Here is a 19,568-nt window from a genome sequence, read left to right as displayed (position 1 = left end):
GCTAACTCAAGCCTAAGACTGATGTTAAGGTAAGAATCAACAAAGAAGGAAAACTCAGAATTTGTGGTTTGCCAACACTGCTATGGCAAAACCACTCAGAGGGGAAGTTGTCCTTGGATGCTGCAGGAAATATAGAGCAGTGAGGTCATCATCAGCCATTCTTTCTTGCTTGCCTTGGCCGCAATAACAAGCAACAGCATCAAAACTCTGATACATATTTGCGCTTTGTTGAGATTTCATACAAACAGAAAGTTTCCTACACTGCTTACAACGTCTACTATTGCAATAAAGTGAAACATTCCTGCAACTGGTCATGTTTTTCCTCATAATTCTCTGTGCCACACAATTTGTGTAGATAGCAAGATAGTTAACGACTAAACCGCTTTGATGTAACTGGATGAATCAGGCATTTATCTTAGTGGAAGTGAAGGGAACAAAGGGTCGACACAGCCAAATGCCTCGAGTCACCTTCATGTGACAGATCCCTGTTAAATGAATAATTTGTGCTCTACTGTTTTAACTGATGCAAAAAGCTACTGCTAATATTGATCAAAACATGTGCAAAGCTTCTCAATATGTGCAGCTTCAAACTGAAGAAAGTGATAGGCCCATACAGTTAGCCTTCCAATTAATAGCTAGCCAAGACCTGCTAAAAATATAATCATTATTGTGGTTCTTGTAAATGCACATTTTATGATAATCTTGAGACTGCACATTAACCAAATCCATATTTCTTCAGGAAGACTGATTATAGAGCGTGACTGCAATCAGCACAGCTGTGATGCTACTCTGCTACATGTGCTGCAGATAGTGATTTTTATATTGTAAACATAGTACTGGAGCAACTGCCGTTTGAAGCCCAGAAAACAGACAGAAGCACTATGTCCTCTAAACACAACCTAGCTGAAACTTATCTATATGAAAACACTGCACAGGATCTATTTTCATTTAGTATGCAAAAATCAGATTTGCTTTGAGTGCAGGTTTGGCATTTCAGCCTGCAGAAGACTTGTTTAAACAGGCTGAATTAATGTGCACTCCTAACTATCCCTTGATTTTGGAGAAATATCTTCATTTCCTTGTAATTGGTCTCAAAAGTGGTTTAAAACAAAGAACAAATTCAAGAAATCAACCCCAAAAAGCTTTAGTCAACATTACAACAACACTATGGTATGTCTGCATTGTTCTTCATGTGCTAAAAAAAAATAAATACTAAAATTAAATGTATTTTTAATATTTATTGCCCCTCTCCTGCAGCAGCCTGAGGTTTGCTGATAACAAGGTGGTTAATGAGCTACCCTTCTACTTTACCTCCACTGCAGTGAAAAAATGCCCAGTCAAGTGCCAATGCTAGTGAAAGCTGCAGGCTTATCTCCTGATTCACACATTCGACTGCACCTACTGCACAAATACACTGGAGGCTATTGTAACAGGAAAAAACAGATTAGGTGAGTCAGGCTCAATAGACAATGTCCCCATTATTTCACCAAATTTGTAAGAAGCACTGAAAACAACTGTCATTAATTTGGTTGGTTCACTTCCCATGTTCCATGTTTCTCTGCTCTGTTCTCGCTTCTCTCCTTCTAGTTCATCTTTTATTACATTTGGCTTTTAAAACAGCAACGAAAAATAAAAATAAATAAATAAATAAATACATAAAAAATATTACTATTTTAGTTTCATGCTGCTGTTTTCACCTGATACTTCTGCTCTCCTGTGGTGTAAAGAGTGAAGCTGAAACAGGGTCCAGAGAGACAGACCAACTCATACGTGTGTGAGAGGCTGTGAAAGGAGTTGAGGACAGAAATAGATAGAGAAAAGAGCTCCCTGATATGAAGAGGGCTGCTGCTTTGTGGAGAACATCAGTTTGTGGAGACATCAATTTAGTAGTATTCACACACAGATGACATCCCCTCACAGACACCAGATCCCAGGCCACTGTCAAACTGTCCAATCATCCACTCAAACACATCCTGAGGCACTTTCACTCCAACAACCGCATGCATTCTTGGCCATTTCATGAGGACCAATTACAGCCCCACAGACCAGCAGCTCTGAATGTTCGAGAAGCCAGCTGAGACAGTGATTCTTTCTGGATTCTCTCTTGATTATCATCACAAAGACTCCCTAAATCTGAAGCTGAAAATACAGCAGCTGTTTTTTTTTTAAAGACATGCAAATCACCAAGGAAGGCTTGAAACCAAACTCTGTGTCAGCCTGCAGCAGACATTAATTCTGAAATTCGAGGATACGCCCACCCTGAGATGACATACCACAGTACCACAGCAGCAGCAATGTGATTAAAACTGCTGTCTGTGCCGCCTCTCAAAGGACGCCTTTAAAAGAAAAAAAAACAAAACATTAGGAAGTCAGGGAGCACAAGTAGACGCGCATGACATACTCAAGCTAACAAGGAGATTCAAAACACATGCAAATATTTATGAAGCAGGGTGAATACTGGCTACAGTAATATACAGTTATGTATGTTTATGATGGAGTAAATGACAGAAGAGGGAGGCTTAAGGCTAAATAAAAGCAAAGAAGAAGAAAATGAAAACTTAGGAACACAGGACAAATGCAGGACTGCTTACTACATATACACATGCCATAACAGCAATCTTTTTATAAAAAGGGGAGCAGGCTTAGTGTTTAGAAAAACACAAGCTGCTGGGAAGTAGTCAAAAAAACCAGAATAAAGTCTGCCTCTGTCTGCAAAGCCAAAACAGGAGTCTGTAGGTGTGGTGTGCTCGGACAGGAAGCTGGCTTCTGTCCCACTTCCCGTGTATCACAAGGAAGTGGAGATTGAAGATAAGACTCAAGGTGGATGGAACAAAATGAACCATCTCTATGGAGCAAAAACTGGTGATGAATTCCATGGGGACTGTGGAAAAATAGTTTAATATTTTACCCTCCTTTTCTGCTTGTATCAGTTAATAAAGTGACAGTTTAGCAAGAGGGTAATAAATAAATGACAAACACATGCTTAGATGAAGAGAAAATGGAGAGAGGCTTAAGGAAACAAACCAATATCTTATCTGAACATTGAAGGCAATAATGTCACTCTGCAAATGCTTCCTTTTCGTGATGCCAAAAATCTAAAAAAGACTATGAAAGTCATTTTGCACATTCTGAACAGAAGCACAGGTTTATTCTTTGAGGCTTTTGTGCTACCCAAGAGCAGCGATGGTTTTATAACAGGCTCTTAGGTAATAAATAAACTAAAGGGGCGCTTTGGAAGCACATCCTCCACCAAGTACAGAGCAGCACAGACAGTTACACAGTTATCGTGAAATGCAATAGTGAAATGCCAGTGGATCGCCAACCAACAGGGCCAATACAACTGAAGTATCCCTCATCTTGATATTGAACCCAGACTTGCTCTCAAGTCATCCATCCATGAGTGAATGTTGCTTGTAGTGAAAAGTGTAAGTCCCAGTCCATTTACCAAATGAAATGAAAGCATGTAAATATTTTAAAAAGCAAAACAACAAAAACAAACAAACAAACAAACAAACACAAATATGGAAATTTGATGGGTTAATGGAAAGAAACTAAACTCATGCACTGCTTATTTGCAATAACAACACACAAGAAGGTTCTACCAAGCTGAACACCTGTTTTACTCCCATCACAACCACTGCTGTGGATATTTTCATGGACAGTAAGATGTGTGCAAACCTCACACATCCACTCTTCACTTCCCACATGTTTATTTTAAATCCCTCTGGATCACTAAAGTATGCCTGCAATAATCCAACATTATGTTACTCACCGATATTTGGAAGACTTCCTGTGTGTCATCAAGCATCTGCACCCTCATGGAGACTTGGCGTCCTGGAGGCTGGGCAGGAGGGCGCAGACCTGGCTCTAGGGTGGACACTCCAAAGCTTTCAGGAGCACCCAGCCTCTGCCCGGCTGTGGACGACCTGTCGGCTGGTTCGACCATGATGACAGACCTTACAGTAAGAGGCTATCGAGCTGCAGGGACCTCTGTTCACGTCTAGTGGAGAAAGAAAAGAGAATTTTCTGAAAATGTGGGATTGGAGTTTGTCTCTTTGTATGCTTTGGGCCCTCACTATAAACAGTACAGTTGCATCACATCCTGTGTGTTAGTAAATCTGCATGCACAATTTCCTTAAAAGGCATCCTGATACTGCTTTTATAGGAATTCTAAATCCCTTTTGTGGGTGTCTGAAGGACTAAAAACGTCATTAGCATTTAAAGAAACACAGGCCAAACTGCATTAATGCAAACCTGAGAGATCTCTTGAATAACTGGAGGTTATTCTTGAAACATGAAAATAAAGGACCTGTGCACCTTATTTAAAAAGAAAAGAAAAGAAAAGAAAAGAAAGGGAGTAAGAGGTTCTTTTGTGGCACTTTGCTTGGAGAGAAACTCCAAAGTTTAATTACTTCAAGAAATGTGTGAAATGTCTTCCCATATTTATCCAATCTTTGCTTTAAATTGGTCTTACCCAATGTACAAACCAAAAGACATTTAATCTGAGTTCTTTAGTGATGAGCTTTATTTATTTATTGACTATAGTGATGAAATGAGTGCATACATAGCATAAACTTCAGACAGAATCAGACAGACTTGCTCACACCTAGCTAGACACTCATGTAACCCAGCTGCAGAGCATGAAGTTGGGATTTCCTATGAGCTAGTCACAGAGCTCTGTTTAAGGCCAGTTCAGACTTGAATAAAGCGTCACAAGTAGGGCAGATGAGATACGGTCTGAGAACGCACAAAGACACTCAATCTGTGCCCCTCACCCCCTTTGCTTTCATTCAATTACACAACACCCCCACCTCCATCCCACACTTGATAAACCTCAACCTCAGACAGTAAATAACCCCTCAGGACTGCTGGTGATATCACAGCTGAGGAATGTTTTAGAAGACAGTCAGGGTGGGGGGCAAAGGACGAGGGTAACACAGTGCTGCGCTGCCCTGACACACTAACACACAGGATCAATTATCCAGCGTTTCCAGCAATGCTCAGCAGACTTTGAGGTTTGTGTCTGGAGAAAAATTAAATATTAAAAAAAAAGAGAGAGATCATGTACAGAGGCATTTCTTGTCAATAAATCATGACATCAATGTCCACTTCTAACCCAGTAGTAAACATCATTTAGAAAACACAGCTTCTTGTTCAAGGTCAACATAATTGATCATTATTATCACACAACAGATGTAGTGTGACTGTAAACTATGAGTCATCCACTAAGCTGCAGTGGAAAAAATCAAATCAAATCTGTTGTTTCCTTTTCACCAACAACTCAGTTTGTTGTAAATATTTGAGTGGTGCAGTTAGCAGGGAGACTCCACCATGGCAAACATCCACCCCAACTATGTGAGCTTCATTCACCACTTCCAATGCCGGGCCCATAATTCAAGAGCAAATACAGTGTGTCATAGGCTTGATGGGAGCTGTCCTGTTCCAAAGACTCCTATAAATGTGCCTGAAAAATACAGCTTTCCTTTGCCCAAATCTGGAGAATCAAACTGATGTATAATTTGTGGTTTTACGAGGACAGGACACTGTGGTGAAGCCACTGTGACGAGTATCTAGTTTGGGGATAAAGTACAGGTTGAGTGAATTTTTTGAGCCAGATGTCAAAATATTTAGGCAAGCAAGGTATGCAGACAAAATCCTTGAATGTTATTCACAAAAGCACAGTCATAGTTTTTGCAATAAACCACAATAAAAATGTTACAAAAAGGCACCAGCATCACAGATGTGGTTGAGAAATCCAGGTAAGTGAATCGAGTTAGTCTAACAACACCTGTTGCAGCTGTCTGTAATGGTATTATAACCCTTTTCCACTATTAAGTACTTGGCTGGACTCGATTAGCCTTTTAGGGTTTTCTATTAGGTGGTAGTACCTGGGACCAGGTCCGTTTTTAGCACCTACTTGGCCGGGGTTCCAAGCGATCTGAAATGCTCTAAAAATATGATGTCAACAAGTCAACAAAAAGCCATACACTGAGCAGCAGGTATAACATTGATGTCCTACATTGTTGTGTTGTGTTTGTGCCACATACACTGACTGAAATGGACTTTCAGCCATGTTCGATAATGACCCCATCCATGCACATTAGGGTGTACTCAATCATAATGGAAAACGACTGAAACCAAGTACACTCAGTTCGAATAAGTACTAGTCCTCTGAATAGGGCTATTATGGTTCCTGTCAGTCAAAGCAGAAAGGCCCCAAACTTTAAGCTTCAACAGCTGAGTTATAAGAAAACTTAGACTTCGCACAGATGTAACAAAGGGATAAGTTGGTTGTAGAGGGCTGTATTAGTTGCTGTATTCTGTAAAGCCGGTATTTTAACATGGGACCCTATGGGGAAACGGCCTCAAATGGGCACTAGAGGAACTACAGTTAGTGGCACTTCCTACTTTGGCTGCCACATCTTAACATTTTGAACTGTTGGTCAAAATAAAGAAACTTCGACATCTGTCTTATTTCTTTCATGATCATTCAAACCTTATCAAACCTTTATTTCAAAATTGACCCCAGAACAGTTGAGGTGATTTTTTTTCCCCACAGAAATAACCAGGCTAATAACACCACACTGCAATAGAAAAGAAAAACAAAAAAACAGCACCATCCTTAGTAATCCCTTCACATGAACACACAGGTTACTGCTTCTCTACACCTCAGTCACAAAACCTGAAACTGGAGACGTACCAAGGAAGTGACCTGACAATAAAAAGGGATCTGACATTCAAGTTACTCATTACACCAGTGGGAACACTCCTTTGTTTCTGTCAACCACTTCTGCAATGAAATGAAAGTGCCATGCAGTTGTTCACTGGTAGCTGTAACGGCTGGAAGCACTGAGACAGTGACCAACACCTTCCTTTAAGCTATAGTAAAACTTACATGCCACTGTCCTGCTTGACAAAACAATGTTACATATTTTAAAACTACAAACTTAAAGCTCCCTGTATTACCCAAGTCAAAAACCAGTTTTATAGCTCTAATAATTCACTGACAATGACGTATCAATTGCCCAGCTGATATTCTGCAGGCAGCAGAGCTGATTTGTTGTCTGCATGTCTTCAGTCTTTTAAAGAAAAGCTCACATAAGGAATCTACTGGGAACTAAAATAAAAATAATACAGATTCTTCCATGAATGATTTCAATGACTTCACCATCATAAAAGAAATCGGAACCTTGATAATAACACACTACATGTTAAACTGACAATCAAATTCACCACCAATTAAATCTAGAAAGAGGGAATTTGGAAGCTGGGATTTCATCATCTCCTCTTTAGAGCCTGGGAGAATTATACATGGAGTTTTGTTGTGCAAGAGAGGAATACAGAGCAAGCTGCTCATGCAGGCACAAAGGAAGCTACTGTGGGAGCTTCCAGCAGTGGGGCTTTAACTCAGGGGGACCTAGGCCTCTCAACCAGGCTTTGAACTAGCTGAAAGTTTCCCAAGAGTTTGCCAGAGGGAAGCCAAGCTAAGAGAATCGGATGTGATTGCAAGTGCATGAGAGACAGCCTTATGTCATACAGGGAGAAAAGTTACCAATTTGATTCAGATCGTTTTCATACAAAGGATTACCAACTCTGACCCCAATCTGTTAAAAAATTAGATAACGCTTTGTCATTTTTGAAGTGAGAAGTCTGACATTACATAATCTGTGTAAGCTTGCACAATGGGGAGAGTCAGTCGGCTGTGAAACAGGTCTAGCAATCGGCAGTTTGGTTAAAATGTCAAGGCCAAATGAGATGCAAGAAGCTGGAAGTCTGTACACAGACTGATGAGTGTGCTGGTTAAAAAAAAAGCTAAATTATTGACAAAAGGAGCAGCAGAAACTGTGCTGTGAAAAAGGATCACTGATCACAAGATGAAACTAACACAGGTGCACTGCTAGGCTAATGAAGGGAGCTTTGCAGTCATATTTAAACAGCACTGTGTCAGGGCCACTGTAGAGAGAAAGTAACACGGTAGAGCTGGGGTAATATTCTCAGAAAAACTCTGAATAATACAAACATTTACAAATAGTAAGGACCCACTTGCCTCACCTCATAAGGTTGGATCAGCATAGTCATAACACAATCATTTGATCATAATGTAATTTATAAAAAAATTAGAATATGCATGCCGGGGAAAAAAAGTGTTACACATTCCTTGAAATGTCTGTGGAAATCTTTAAACGTCTTTGTTTGACAAACAGTCCCAAACCTGAAAATATTCATGGAAGTACTGCCCACACAAATTTAAAAGACTAACTAGCACATAATCTCTGGCCTCAGTTACTTTTTCCTATCACAGTTATATCAGGATATTACAGATATCCTGCTAGTGGCATAACACATATGTCCAATACCAGAGATAGCAAGAGAGCGATATGGCCCTCAAAGATCCATGAGAAAGGATTTATAAAACCTTATTTGGTGGATAACGTCAGCAATCAAAACTACACAAGTAGTTTTGATTTCCTGTGGTAACTTAAATGAAAGCTCATTTAGATAGTGCTTCAAAGTAACCGCCAAAATAATGGCCCAGAGGCGTTACTAAGATGCCCATGATACCAGACTTGCTCATAGAAGGACTTTGACTTTGACCACCTCTGTGGTAGCTCACCAGCAATCAGCGTGCTACAGTGCAGTCCTGGGATCCCTTTCACAGGTGATTTAGCCCCACTCAAACCTTGAATCATATGACCAGAATAGCAGACATGATGGTAGGGTGGGACTAATGCTGAGTTCCAGATCAAGAAATCAAAATTTCTGAGTTCCCAGTTTAATCTGGAATGCCCCCTTAACTTGAATTTCCTACTCAGAAAGTCAAAGCAACCCCAACAATCAAGAATGAATAATACAAGATGGCAGCAGTTAATGTACAAGCAGTAAAACTGTAAAATTTTTAATCTGGACTGCCGCCGTTGTATATTCATGACTCGCTAAACAAGCCATATGCAGAGCACTGACTAGGCTCTATCCATGCGTGTGCCACAGGCGTGTTTTTAAGTTCCGACAAACAAATATGCTGTATAGCTAGTCATACATGAATGGCTCTACAATGCTAAAAACCAAAACAAATCCTGATTTTCTTGCTTTTCTGACTTTACTGTTGGAACACACTAGCTAGGAAGTGAAGTCATTCTAGAGTTCTGACTTCCAAGGTTATTGGAACATAGCTAAAGTCTCCAAAATTCAAATTCAGACTGTAACCCATTCCAAAGCGGTTCATTTATGGTGTGAATGTGATCACACCTCAATCAGAATCAAATACCAGGTATACGTTGTAGAGATGGCACGATACCACTTTTTTATGTCCGATACCGATACCGATATCATAAATTTGGATATCTGCCGATACCGATATGAATCCGATATAGTGTTTTTTAATCAACAAAACTGTTTTTTAAATATCTTGCTGCATTTTGTATAAGTTCATACTCAAGTTTAAAACAACAACTACACTAAAGCTATTCTGTTATACCTGTATGCAAAAAAAAATATTTCATAGTTCAGCAATACTGATCAATCTAATAAACTTAAACCTACACCATCCTCCCTATTCTGGTATTTTAAAGAGTACTTAGCATAAATATTAAGCAACCTAACTAATAGGGTTCCAACTCCCAGCAACAACAAAAATAAATAAATAAAAAATAGGGAACCACCCTTCACGCTCCACCTCATGATGCTTAATCGACGTAATCAACCTTAATTTGATGCAGTGTGAAAAAAAATACACAGAAATCAATTATTTTTCAAGAAATATTAAATAGATTCAACATCTTTCTTCAACAAAATTGCAGACTGCACAGATGGTACCTTCCCAAAGGAAAAAGTACTATAGCTTACTAGGGTATATATATTAGACTTAATAGTTACTATATACAGTAATTGACTTCTATTCATTTTACATCAGATTAAAACTTTGGGTGTAAGATTCAGATAAATATTAAATAATTAAAAGCTAGACATTTTAAATGAGAATAAGAAAGAAAAGTATGTCTTTGTGCCCTCTTTTCCCTGTTAATGCCCTATCGGCCCCCCTGGCTAAACTTTGCTAGATCCGCCCCTGCACAGTTACCAGCGTCAGCTACGTAGAAAAAGATCCTGGAGTAGAAAGTAACATTAAATACATTCTAACAACAGCTGATCAAGCTTAAACGTGCTGCTGTTGTTCAGCCGCTGGTTTCCTCTGTCTGGTGCAAAGTGGGCCAAAAGCAAACAAGAGACACGGACTCGCGACAGAAAAGCCGATCAGCTGATCATTTAAGCAGTTTCACGATTGAAGTAGCAGCAAGAAGAGGCAGTCGCTCGTTAAGCTTAACGCAGGAATGCTTTACAAACATTCAGAGATGGACTTACACACTTGCTTTACTTCTCTCGGGGATAACTTTGTCGGAGATGAAATGCCGGGTTGCTAGCGAAGCTCCACATGCTATCCAGACCACCGACAGGTCCCGCATGCCACAGCCGCTCTATCACGTGATGCATACTGCTCCGACGTGCTAATGTTCTGAGGTGAGTTACAGCGTGTTGCAAGTTTTGTGAGGTGCTTTCGTGATATTTAATGGATCGGATTACATTTTTTATTTTTCTCCGATATCCGATCCAGTAATTTAGGTCAGTATCGGACCGATACCGATACGTAATATCGGATCGGTCCATCTCTAATACGTTGTAAGTTTGAGCTACAGAAACATTTCCCATAGCCACGTATGCTTTGCATTCTGGGATGCAGCAAGGTACTATAGAAGTGGAAAGGTATGTATAGGCTAGCAACTCGCAGTCAAATGAAAATGTAAATTCTACATGTTCTCTAATAGGAGATCAACACAGGACCCTTTCCCTGCATTTACTTTTGTTGCTCCCCTCTCCGGACACATATGGCCAATAACATTCTCATCTGGTTTGTAGTGATGCATTTTATGTCTGTGAAGGTTCTCAGTCATCCAGGTCATCTCAGGAATTCGCATGATAAGGTGGGGCCAGGTTTCACAATGAACTCACCCGAAACTCTGGCTGATTGGGACCCACACCCAGTTTCACACCTTGGCTAAGGCGATTAGAGGATCATCAGGGGGTCCTTTTGTCCCTCTGTGGGGGGTTACTCCCACTAGGTTTATATCTGGGACTCTCCACCATTTGACCTTAGAACTGAAGAAGCTTCTCGGATGAGAGGTGAAACGTCTTCAAGTAACTTAAAGAAGTCCAGACGCTTTTCTTTGCAAGCTCCTTTGACTGTGATGCATTTTAGTTCACTTGGATTCTACTCTGTGTAAAAAGAAGTCAAATTACAGGGAAAAGCTACAAGTTTACAAACTCATCAACTGATTTGAATCAGAGTAAAAGAACCATTGGATGTGAAAACTAAGGGTTATATACCAGGGACTCTCCATAGGTTGTTATAGAACTAAAGAAGCCTCTTTGTTCCAAGAGGCTTCTTTACTTTGGTATGTGAACATGACAACATGTTCACATACCAAAAGAACTCTATTTGCCTTCTTTCCAAGTACTTGAGACATAGGCTCTAGTGGTAAATATGTTTGAATTATTCCCTACTTAGCTGTTCGCATACCACTGTATCAGGATTTTCTTGGATCAGAACCTCCAACTTCAATGTTAAAATTGTTGAATTTACAGAATTACAAGCAACATAAATCTTTCACAAAAACTGTAAGGAATATATTGTTAAAAAATAAGCCCAAGAAACTGAACTGGAGTCACTGATCACTGATACTTCTCCATCATGTCAGAAGCTCTTTTTTTAATGAATGACAAATATTTGACAAATGACATGGCTTTTTGTGTGTTACCCCTAGTTCATGAAGTCTGCGCATCAGTGTTGGTTAGAGCTGATGCTTAACAGATATTGTGTCTGTATGACATGCCCTTAAACTCTACAGATGCATCTTGATAACAGAGCTATTTAGAGCTAGCTGTTAATTCAGTTCCAAAAAAAGCTCCAAATAACTAGCACTGGGAACATTTTTAAGGCTTAAAAAACAGTGGCTGATGTTATGTTGCTATGTCCATCTTTTGGTGACTACACATGCACGCAACTATCAGTCAGTAGGTCAGTCGGAAGGTGCATACTGAGCATTGTTTTGTGCAGAAAAAAAAAATCCCTGTGTGTTCTGGTGAGGGCATCCTGAGTAGCGACATATGGTGGGAAGGTGTGGAAACAGCTAAGCAAGTGGATCTTGCTTCCAGATTATGTCCCATATATTTACACCCACCCCTAACCCCACCGCCGAAACTCACACAATAAAACTAATACATGCACTAAGCCAATGAACACTAAAGGGGATCCATTACCTGACAGTGTTGTTTGTTGTGTACATTTTCACTCTGTGTATTCTACATGAGTCGAGTGAAAAATGACACCCAAGCCGACAAGCATTGGCGAGGGTGAGATCAAGGCTATGACACAGCGAGCCCGCTACACCTGCGCTCCTTGACAGATCAGTGGCTGGGCTTGACTCCACCAAGGTGACACCATCCACCTGCTGAGCCATTAAGCTGCTCTACTGCCCTCAGGAGAGATTGTATTGTGTGTGTATGTGTGGGCAAGAAATGGAGTGCAACATCAACACCACGTGGCAATCAATACCATGTCATACTGATTGCAAAACCAAACAGGCAGCATTTCCACCTGAGCACCCAACCATTGTTGATCATGGATGCTGACCCTGTGACCTCATGCTGAAAGATGGAGGGGGTCCAAGAAGAGTATGTGTCTCTCAGAAATCAATAAAGGGAGGGGATTTGTTTACCAGCTGATTGTGACACCTAAAAGGTGCACACTGTGAAAGGGGGATTGTCTCTGAGAACACCAAAGATCAACTAGCAGCTTTGTTAGGTGCACGCGCACGCACGCACACTTCGACGAGCCACATTTAGAGACGTACTCATACAGTACAGAGTACAGTTGGCAGAGAGAACCCTACAATGTGGGTTAGCAGAGTAATCCTTTAGCCCAGGGCAAAGATGTCAGTAGGCCAAGGCAACCTGCTCACAGTCCAGGGACTGAGCTGGTGTGTGCATGTGTGTGTGGCATTATTAATACAAAATACTGGAATTACTAATAAAGTGGAAAATATTCAAGATTAAAGTGTTAAAACTATAATAATCTTGAAGTTTTATGTAGCAGTAATCGGAGGAGCATATCCTCGTCTATCTTTAAGCTTACAGTAACAGAAGCTCTGCTGGACCTCCTAAAGCTCAGCCGATTAGGAAAACGAACAGACTGGTGGCTGCAATCGAAGCGAGCTTAGACTTAAGATATCGGACTCATCGCGCTTAACCCACTGTTGCATTTTAAAAAAGCAACGACTCCTATTCCTAGAAACTGGTCTACATAATGCAGTAAAGGTGTCTGAATCTGCACCTACTGTGCGAGGAATACCAGAAACACTGCGTTTAAGCTCGCTTCACAATCCGGATGGCACGGTTTCCTTACCCCCCCTCTTCCTCCAGGATCCACTGAATGTGCGTCCGTGAGAGCTTTTTATGTCCACCGCAGATGGTAAAATCCACGCTGTAAGTTTTGAACGCGGTGCTCCTCTTGCTTGCAGCTGAACCGCTCCCTCTCAGGTGGGACGTGGTTTGTCCGCGGCAGCCATTCAGACAAATGTGGGAAGCCGCGCACTGAGCTTTCTACTGGAACAATAAAGAGCAACACACACCGCCTCCAGCGCTCCGTGCGCCCCGGCACTGGTGGTGGTGGTGTCAGGGAGAGAAAATGCAACTTGGGCGGCTCAGCAGCGCCATCGCACGGCCTGAGTAAGGTGTTGGCCATTGGTTTGTTTCTCACAATGAGCACTTTACAGCCTATTTAACTTAATAGAGATTCAAATTATTCAGGCCCCAGAAAACAGACTATATCAGAATATAATAGGAGTAAAGTAAACATTGCTTAGATTAAAACATTTGAATTTTATATCAATATTGAAGATAATCCAAAATTACACAATGGGTAATGGGAAATTACAGAATTACACAACTACTAGTAAGGACTACAACACAATGGAGACTTCATACAAATTTTTCACTTTAATTTGACAATTTTTACAATTTAATGTCGAATTTTTTGAGTTTTTTCTATCATTTCACCTAACAGCGATGGTTTACATTCTTTTTTTATTAGGTTGAAAAAATGATTTGTTATAATTAAAATCAAAGGGGGTTTTTTGGGGAAAAAAAAAAAACAAAAGCTGGAAATGGCCCGTACGGGGATCGAACCCGCGACCTTGGCGTTATTAGCACCACGCTCTAACCAACTGAGCTAACCGGCCACGAGGCTTTCCGGCAGAACAACTGTTTTTATATGTGTACCATATGTACTGCTCACGAAAGCGGTATAAATTGGTTGAACAAGCTCATATTCTTGTGGTTGGTTCTCTCTTTCACTTTTTCATTGCACTTGTCGCATTCCACGACAACCAATAAAAGCAAATACTAATTCTACGAGGCGAAAAGAAAACCTCAGCCCCACATCGACGACGTCTTTCTTTGCCACGAAGCAGCATCAGCCAGGTCTGTTGCCATAGTTACGAGAGAGCGAGAGAGCGACAGAGAGAGAGAAAGCGAGAGGGAGAGAGGGTGAGACTGATCACGTGACCCAGCAAGATGGCGACTATAATGTAGAATGGGGATGTGAGTACCACGTCTTATTGGCTAACCTTTGGGCTACTAAAACCAGCGTGTGTTCTCACATTGTTGGGAGCCGTGTTTGTTGCACTTTTATTTTGCTACGAAGCAAATGCTTTGTCTTCACAGTGTAACTTTAAAAGAAAAGGGTCCACCAGCGCCGCCTTATCCTCCAGGACAGCCTACCAACTAAAGTGAATCCGCTAACGTTAGCTTTCTTATATACCGTGGTTATCTGTTATTGTGGCTGATTACTCAGCTGGTTTTACTCTGACCCGGGTAGCTCACCTCCAGCTGCGGCTGCACTCTCACCTTGTTCCGCTTGTGTCCTCTTCTCTTTCAGGATTTAAACTGAGAGGGTGGAAATTTGGATCTGTTGCCTAATTGTTCATCATCATTATTATCTTAGAATCAAGATGGCCCTAAATGTCTTTGGTAAGCAGCATCTCACAGTACACGATTGTCCCTGGAATGTCTTATGGATTTAAGAATGGTGTGTTAATTTGTTTATGATTAACTTCCAATCTGTTGTTTAAACATGTTGTTTAAAAATGAAAAGTGGTCAGTGGTCGTATTCACAGAAGTTTCAAATAGTAGACTTGATTTAATGAAGAAAAATCCAGATCCTTTAAATAAGGAAAACTAGTATTGCATTATAGCCATAAGTGGTTCAGTTTGCAGTTATAATTCTTTATAGCATCTCTTATGGACTCCAGGACACTTTGTTTTTAATTATGGTTTGGTTTTTGGGTTGTTGTTTTTTTAACAAGATGTACTGTCTACCATCTTTTGCAATCAAAAGTATGATCTGAATGCACTGTTGTGCCAAATATATTTTGCTTTTCCAAGACAAGCTCTGTAAATTCTCTACAGGCTCCTCATGTTCGTCTTTCTCATCTTCTTTTTTTCTTTTTCTTTATTCATTTTTATTATGACTCACATAATATGTGCAATATAAATATGTCAAATCTGAGGCGACTGTTGTTGTGATTTGGCGCTATATAAATAAAATTGAATTGAATCGGTGTAGATAAGTATTCCCATTATAAGTAAAATTTCCTTCAAAAGTAAAAGTCATCGTTCAGTGGTTTTTATATACATATATATTATATTATATTATCCATCCATCCATCCATCCATCCATCGTCATCCGCTTTGTCCGGGGTCGGGTCGCGGGGGCAGCAGCCTAAGCAAAGAGGCCCAGACCTCCCTCTCCCCAGCCACCTCCTCCAGCTTGTCCGGGGGAATACCAAGGCGTTCCCAGGCCAGCCGAGAGATATAATCTCTCCAGCGTGTCCTGGGTCTGCCCCGGGGCCTCCTCCCGGTGGGACATGCCTGGAACACCTCACCCAGGAGGCGCCCAGGGGGCATCCTTGTCAGATGCCCGAACCACCTCAGCTGGCTCCTTTCGATGTGGAGCAGCAGCTGCTCTACTCTGAGCCCCTCCCGGATGGCCGAACTTCTCACCCTATCTCTAAGGGAGAGGCCAGCCACCCTTCCGAGGAAGCTCATTTCTGCCGCTTGTATCCGCGATCTCGTTCTTTCGGTCACTACCCACAGCTCGTGGCCATAGGTGAGGGTAGGGACGTAGATCGACCGGTAAATTGAGAGCTTCGCTTTTACACTCAGCTCCCTCTTCACCACGACGGACCGGTGCAACGTCCGCATTACTGCAGCCGCAGCCCCAATCCGTCTGTCGATCTCCGGCTCCCTTCTCCCATCATTCGCGAACAAGACCCCGAGATACTTGAACTCCTCCACTTGGGGCAGGAACTCATCCCCGACCCGGAGTGGGCACTCCACCCTTTTCCACCTGAGAACCATGGCCTCGGATTTGGAGGTGCTGATCCTCATTCCCGCTGCTTCACACTCGGCTGCGAACCGTTCGAGTGCGAGCTGGTTATATTATATTATATTATATTATATTGCTGATGTGCCCCTGGTAGCTGTAATAAACAGCCAAGCTCTCAGTGTTGCAACTAGCTCTACATATTGATAGTATTTTAATGATATGATATATAATATCATAGCCATCAGTGGTTTCACTTTATTTTATTTTATTTTTCATTCCTTTCAGGACATCAGACAATCCGCTAACAGCTCGTATTTGAAATGTGACTTTGTTAAGAGGTCATAAGCGTTTAATCTTTAGCAACCCGTTGTATTTTAAAGTTTTCTTTTTTAATGTAAATATACGAGGCAATTTACTGTAACCCTTATTTTCTGAATGTAGCAAAGGGCCAAGTGTTTCTTACATGTGTTATGAAGGAGGAAAAGTGCCCATTTGTTGTTGCAGATGCCGGGAGTGTGAACAGTCCGTGTGTTTTGTCTGGGTTCTTGTTAGTTTGTGTATCTTTGAGCCTGTGTTACCTCAAGAAAAGGAGGGTGAGACGATTGCCCGGGGAGGATTTGGAGTTATTTTGAAGACAGGATACCGAGACGACAAGTGTTGAATAGATAAGGCTTGTAGAGTGGCCTCTGTACACAAGGACAGGAAGCGGACTGTTAGTTTTACCCATGCAAAGAAGATGGAAGACGGAATACATTTCTGAATTGGCCAGATGCTGACAAAAATATATTTTCGAGGCCTGGGTTAAAGAGGACCTTTTGTACTGATTTCCAGTTTCAAATTTTTGGTCTTGGATTCTGCTAAAGTAGCTTTGCATGGCCTAATGTTTAAAATAAGCTTAATTCATCTTATGATTTGCCTTCACACAGGACCTGAACAGCTATCTAAAACTCTCCACTTTAAGCTAACTTTCTGCTATTGGCTGTTGTTCAAAAACAGCAGGTATCTCCTCTCACTGACATCACACATCAGCCGAAAAGCTCAAACACTGTGTTCAGAGCAGTCCAAACCCTGAGCCTTTGGCTCACAGGGATTACTGTACACATACTGACCTCATAATTTGAAACTCTGTAGAAGCTGTAACCCTATATATGTGACACAAAATAGGGGTCCACTTTAAGTATTTTAATTTAGTTTTTGTTAGATGTTCAGTGTAGGATTTCTTAATTATTTTCACAAACGATATTTTTGATATGTTTGTATGTACAAAAAGAGTGGAAATAATCTAATTGACTGTTCAAAGCAATATGTGAAATATTACCTGCTATACTGCAGAAGTTATGTGATATAAGACAGTTTTGCTGAGCAAACGAGAAAACTACTTTTCTCAGAGTGCTTTGAAACAAAGCTAGCTAATTTAAGCATTACTAACTATGGAATCATCAAAAACAAGCTTTACATAGCACTGTGAACATGACACTTTATAAATCACATCTCACTTTTCACAGCATGAGTCAGATAAGCTATATCTTTAATGGTTTGTATACAATGGCCAGTAACTCAGTTCAAAATTGCTATGCTTATTTTTTTTGTTTTGCTTTGGAGTTGTCTGTATGTTTTTGTGGTTATGTGTAAATGTATAGGTACATTTACATGTATGCATATAGGCATTCTGCTACTGTAAATAACCTTATAAAATATTTATTTGTAGAAAGTGTAGGTTCGTAAGATTTTCTTCTTCCTGCATCTTTTCGCCTTGGTGTATGCGAGGATGTTTTTATATGCTAACTCAAGTGAGACACAAGGACAGGACTAAAAAAGAGTGAAGAAGCAGCCAGTGTCCAAAGGAAAACTTTGAAAAAGCTTCAGAAATCCTGGACACCAGATGAAAAGATGAGGAGTAACTCAAAACCTTTGCTCAGTGCTGTGAATATACACAAAATGCCAAACTCAGAGCAGAATAAGATATAAACAAAGCGAATAGAAACTGCAGTATAATGAAGTACAAAGAAGCAAGACATCATTCATTGCAACTACGTGACTGATTCCTCTTTAACAACCTGTTTTATGCTTTACGGCACATAAAGGATAAAGTAAACAGCATGTCGTAGTGACCGATGATGCCTTTGTCATGCTTATGTAACAAGACTCACTTTGTCCCAGTACAAGTGGAAGTGTTAAATCTCATTTCTGTTGGGAATTGAGGTCATTGCAGTAACAACACATGCAATAGATGTAAAGTGCATAATTTAAATGTGTACCTTGGGATTTTACAGGCGCCACAATGGGTGTCTTTGAGTAGAAGTGCTCAGCAGCTCCGCAAGTGTTCACCCAGACTCCACACCAGCGCCTGGGGCCAAAAGTGTTTCGGTTTTAATTAGAGATGGCACGATACCACTTTTTTATGTCCGATACCGATATCATAAATTTGGATATCGGCCGATACCGATATGAATCCGATATAGTGTGTTTTTTAATCAATAAAACTGTTTTTTTTAATATCTTGCTTTTTGTATAAGTTCATACTCAAGTTAAAAACAAAACAAAACACTAAAGCTATTCTGTTATACCTGTATGCAAAAAATGCACTGCACCCAAAATATTTCATAGTTCAGCAAAACTGATCAATCTAATAAACTTAAACTTGCTCCATCCTCCCTATTCTGGTATTTTAAAGAGTAAGCAACCTAACTAATAGGATTCTAAAACTCCCAGCAAAAAAAAAAAAAAAAAAAATAGGGAACCACCCACCCTCCACCTCATGATGCTTAATTGACGTAATAAACTATAATTTGATGCAGTGTGAAAAAAAAATGCACAGAAATCAGTTATTTTTCAAGAATAATTAAATAGATTCAACATCTTTCTTCAACAAAATTGCAGACTGCACAGATGATGAAGTACTATAGCTTACTAGGGTATATTAGACTTAATAGTTACTATATACAGTAATGGACTTCTATATATTTTACATCAGATTAAAACTTTGGATGTAAGATTCAGATAATTATTTATTAAAAGCCAGACATTTTAAATGAGAATAAGAAAGAAAAATATGTCTTTGTGCCCCCTTTTCCCTGTTCGTGCCCTATCGGCCCCCCTGGCTAAACTTTGCTAGATCCGCCCCTGCACAGTT

General features: G+C 40.5%; 2 protein-coding genes across 4 annotated transcripts in view; one reads left to right on the top strand and one right to left on the bottom strand.

Annotated features, from left to right (window-relative positions):
- The window catches only part of LOC309701184 (FERM, ARHGEF and pleckstrin domain-containing protein 1-like), a 69,932-nt gene extending 56,194 nt beyond the window's left edge, over positions 1 to 13,738 (bottom strand). The window contains exons 1-2 of the mRNA XM_082525237.1: positions 13,454 to 13,738; positions 3,773 to 4,000 (exon numbers count right to left, since the gene is read on the bottom strand). Coding sequence (XP_082381363.1) covers positions 3,773 to 3,946 — 174 coding nt within the window. The 5' untranslated portion in view covers positions 3,947 to 4,000; positions 13,454 to 13,738. The remainder of the gene's footprint in view (positions 1 to 3,772; positions 4,001 to 13,453) is intronic.
- A 747-nt stretch (positions 13,739 to 14,485) lies between these two features.
- The window catches only part of LOC309701191 (N-chimaerin), a 29,032-nt gene continuing 23,949 nt past the window's right edge, over positions 14,486 to 19,568 (top strand). Inside the window, exons 1-2 of one of the 3 annotated variants that reach the window (XM_082525258.1) lie at positions 14,486 to 14,649; positions 14,987 to 15,078. In XM_082525258.1, the coding sequence (XP_082381384.1) occupies positions 15,060 to 15,078 (19 nt within the window). In that variant the 5' untranslated portion in view covers positions 14,486 to 14,649; positions 14,987 to 15,059. The other 2 variants (XM_082525259.1, XM_082525260.1) reach the window with 2 other exon arrangements.

Source organism: Aulonocara stuartgranti (assembly GCF_965226115.1).
Source record: "Aulonocara stuartgranti genome assembly, chromosome: 23".
Classification (NCBI taxonomy): Eukaryota; Metazoa; Chordata; class Actinopteri; order Cichliformes; family Cichlidae; genus Aulonocara; species Aulonocara stuartgranti.
The sequence above is the reverse complement of the archived record's forward strand: the minus strand, read 5'-3'. Positions and strand labels throughout refer to the sequence as shown.